Genomic DNA, 3,620 nt, shown 5'->3' with positions numbered 1-3,620 from the left:
TTATCCTTGAATAAAAAAAATAATCCTTAATATAATCCAAAAGATAAAAAATAAAATTATTAATAGAATATAAATTATTTAATTTCAAAACTTACTTTTTAATTAGTGGACTTTTTTTTTCAAATAATATATATATAGATAATCATTTTTAAAAATATAAAAATATTTTTTAAATCTATAAAATGAACCTTTGATTATAAAATTAATAGTTTTGTTTAGATGGTAATCTATAAGTAGGTTGTTCCATTAGAGTAAATGAAATGAGTTTAATTTTTTGATCTAAAAAAAATAGTAATACAACATTTAGATTTTTTTTTTATTTGTATTCATCATTGGTGGGTTATTTTATATATATATATATATATATATATATATATATATATGTCTTTGTGCAGGTTTTCTGTACATGTTAATTTGCGTATATGAAAGAAAAAAATAATAATAAGTGATGATAAAAGGGAGATTTATTTATTTATTTATTGTAAAATTGCATCATGGTTAGGGGTGAGCATAATTCGGGTTTAACTGAATTAACCGATCGAGTTCGATCGGTTTGGTTCAGTTCTAGATTTAGATAATTTCGGGTATTCGATTTTCGGTTCAGGTATGGGGAGTCTTTAATTTGGTTAATTGAATTACATGAATTACTAATTAATTAATAATTAAATATAAATTAGTAATTTTAATATGTGATATATCTTAAATCTTAAATCTTTAATCTTAAAAATATCTTTTTTATCAATAAATCCTTTTATTAATTAAGTTGGAATTAAATTTAATACAATAAGATTATCTATATATATTATTTGAAAAAAAAAGTCATTTAAAAATTATATTTACTATTTGTCAATGTGCATGTACAATAAGATTGTTCCTATATTACTAATTAAAAATTAAGTTTTGAAATTAAATAATTTAAATTCTATTAAAAATTTTATTTTTTATCTTTTGGGTTATATTAAGGATTATTTTTTTATTCAAGGATAAAAATGAGCATTTATTCGATTAAAATTTTAACTTGTATTAATTTTATAAATATTATTTAAAATATTGATTTTATTTTTTGATTTTTATTTTTGAATCTAGTTTTAGTGTTTCATAATTTTTTGACATTTTTTTTTTCTTTCTATATATATATATATATATATATATATATAATATGTTAATTTTACCTTTTTGAAAGGATTTTATTTGAGAAAAAAAAAAAATAAGGACTCTTAAATCTCGTACCATGATGCTGCGAGATTTGTCCTGCCATCGTGCCACGTGTCAGATTCTCACTTATTGAACCTTTAAATCTCGCAGTTTGGTGCTGTAAGATTTGCTCTGTCATCGTGCCACACGTCAGTTTTTTATTCGTTAGGCTTTTAAATCTCGCAGTACCAAGTTACGAGATTACATGAACATCTATTTGAAAAAAAATTTCCCAATAAGAGGATTATTTAATATTTTATTTTATTTTTTAATAATAAAACGGGAAAAAATTCCTTTTATACACCGAATAGACTACAAACTGAAGTACGACCAAAATTTGTTGACTACCCGCCAAATCTGAAACCGTTTTCAATGACTCTTCTTGTTCGATGGCAACAGCACCTCACGAATCAACTTGTCCAAGTTGCTGTAAGAAGACCCTCCAACCCCGGCGGCCACCTCCGCCTTCTCCTTCAACTCCATCGCCTTCTTCTTCATCTCCCTACCCTTCTCCCCATCCATCAACTCCGTCACCAGCTTCTCCACCTCTTTCCTTTTCACATCTCTATCTATCTCCATTCCAATCCCCCACTCCCCACAGCTGTAGAAGCAGTTCGTCGGCTGCTCCGCGAAGAACGGCCAGCATATCACCGGCACTCCGCCGCACACGCTCTCCACCGTCGAGTTCCACCCGCTGTGTGTCAAAAACCCTCCGATCGCCGGGTGCTTCAGTACCTCCTCCTGCGGGCACCAGCTCGCCAGCATCCCCCTCTCCCTCGTCTCCGCCACGAACTCCGGCGGCAGCATCGCGGACTCACCAGCGACCAGGTCAGGACGTATTATCCACAGGAATGTTTTCTGACTCGCGGCCAGCCCCCAGGCAAACTCGATCAGTTGCTGGGCCGTCATCGCCGTGATGCTGCCGAAGTTCACGTAGACGACCGAGTTGGGATCTTTGGTGTCGAGCCAGTCGATGCAACCGGGCTGTTCTTTCCAGAGATTTGAGCCTATGGATTTCAAGGCAGCGTCGTTGTTTTGGATTCGGTCGACGAGGAGGTGGAGAGGACCGAGGGTGTAGAGGCGGGGGTACAAGGCGGAGATGGCGTCCGTGACGTCGGATTCGAAAGCGTCGAAGGTATTCAACACGAGGGCAGAAGCTCGGGAGATTCTGAGAACTTCCCGCTTGATGAAGTTGAGCATGATGTCGTTTGCGTCTGTGGTTCTGATGAAACTTGGAATATCCCTAAGTCGGATGCTTTTGATTCCTGGAATCCAGTCTATAATGGTGTCTAAGTACCCATTTGTTTGAAAGCTTGCATCTGCCAAACAAAGAGAAAGAGTGAAGAGTGTGGAAAAGGAACCAAATGCGAAAACATATATTCACAAGCTACGACGCACAAGAACACAAATCAGAACCTGAAAATTGCAAACAAATTAATCAAACGGATACATACTTCATCATTTCCAAACAATCAAAAATTTTGAACATGAAAAAGTTTTAAATTATATGCACACCTTTAATGGGTGTAAGACCCCGCTTGATGAGATGAGGATATTGCATGTAGCAAAGTAAACCGCAAGCGCTGGTCGTCCAGAACAGCACTTCAGGAACTCCCAGCTCTTCGGCGGCATCCAAAGTGAAGCTCATGGAGCCGTCGGAGACGATGCAAGTGACCGGCGGCGCGTCGGAGGAAGCGCCGTTGAGCTGGGCGAGAAGAGCGCGCAATGGGGCCAAGCAGGTCTTGGAGGTGGAGTCGCAGAGAGAAGGGATGTCTTGGGTGGCGTCGGCGTCGGAGGGAGGAAGGCCGTCAGGGATGGAGGTGAAACGGAAGTCCGGGAGGCCATCAAGGGTGTTGGGGCCTCTGGAGTTGAGGAGGCGTTTGTGGTTGTAGTGGGTGTTGACGAAGGTAATGTGGAAGCCTCGGTGGTGGAGAAGCTTCGCGAGTTTGAGCATGGGGTTTATGTGGCCCTGGGCTGGATATGGGATGCACACAGCGTGTGGTTTGTCACTTGCTGCCGCTATAGTACCCATTTCCGTCTCTGTGTATCACTATGATCCAGGTGAAAGGTAGCAGAGAGATCCGGATGTAGGCTTTTATAAGATGCGCGTGCGTTTGCTCAATAGATGTAGCTTTACTTGACTTCTAATTTCTTTGGCCGCGTATGGAGGGGGATTAGGGGACGGTGGGAACTTTTATCTTGCGTTTTGGGACATGGATTTTGATTTTTGAGTTGAGTTTGAATCCGTATACATTTATATAAAATAATATTAAATTATATTAATTATTTTTTTTTTAAAAAAAATCATCCTTTTCATATCTTATATCAATCTTAACAACATAAACATAATATGAGTGTGATGATATGGATAAATAAATATAAAAAAATATTTTTTTTATTTCAAAAAAATGATATTTATCTTGTTC

General features: G+C 37.1%; 1 protein-coding gene across 1 annotated transcript; it reads right to left on the bottom strand.

Moving 5' to 3' along the window:
- Window positions 1–1,410: 1,410 nt before the first annotated feature.
- On the bottom strand, window positions 1,411–3,361 carry LOC131144147 (7-deoxyloganetin glucosyltransferase-like). The gene is made up of 2 exons (XM_058092576.1): window positions 2,710–3,361; window positions 1,411–2,513 (listed from the first exon to the last, which is right to left on the bottom strand). The coding sequence occupies exons 1-2, from the start codon at window positions 3,224–3,226 to the stop codon at window positions 1,564–1,566; spliced, it is 1,467 nt and encodes a 488-aa protein (XP_057948559.1). The 5' UTR covers window positions 3,227–3,361; the 3' UTR covers window positions 1,411–1,563.
- Between the last annotated feature and the right edge of the window lie 259 nt (window positions 3,362–3,620).

This window comes from Malania oleifera, chromosome 12 (assembly GCF_029873635.1).
Source record: "Malania oleifera isolate guangnan ecotype guangnan chromosome 12, ASM2987363v1, whole genome shotgun sequence".
NCBI lineage: Eukaryota > Viridiplantae > Streptophyta > Magnoliopsida > Santalales > Ximeniaceae > Malania > Malania oleifera.
Note: the sequence above shows the minus strand (reverse complement) of the source record. Positions and strands in the feature narration are given on the sequence as shown.

What these genes read in the sequence shown, in the direction of transcription:
- LOC131144147 (XM_058092576.1), bottom strand. Translation starts at nt 3,226, where the DNA reads ATGGGTACTATAGCGGCAGCAAGTGACAAACCACACGCTGTGTGCATC. An exon ending in GGGTCTTACACCCATTAAAG is followed by an intron (nt 2,514 to 2,709) that starts GTGTGCATATAA and finishes TTTGTTTGGCAG; the next exon opens with ATGCAAGCTTTCAAACAAAT.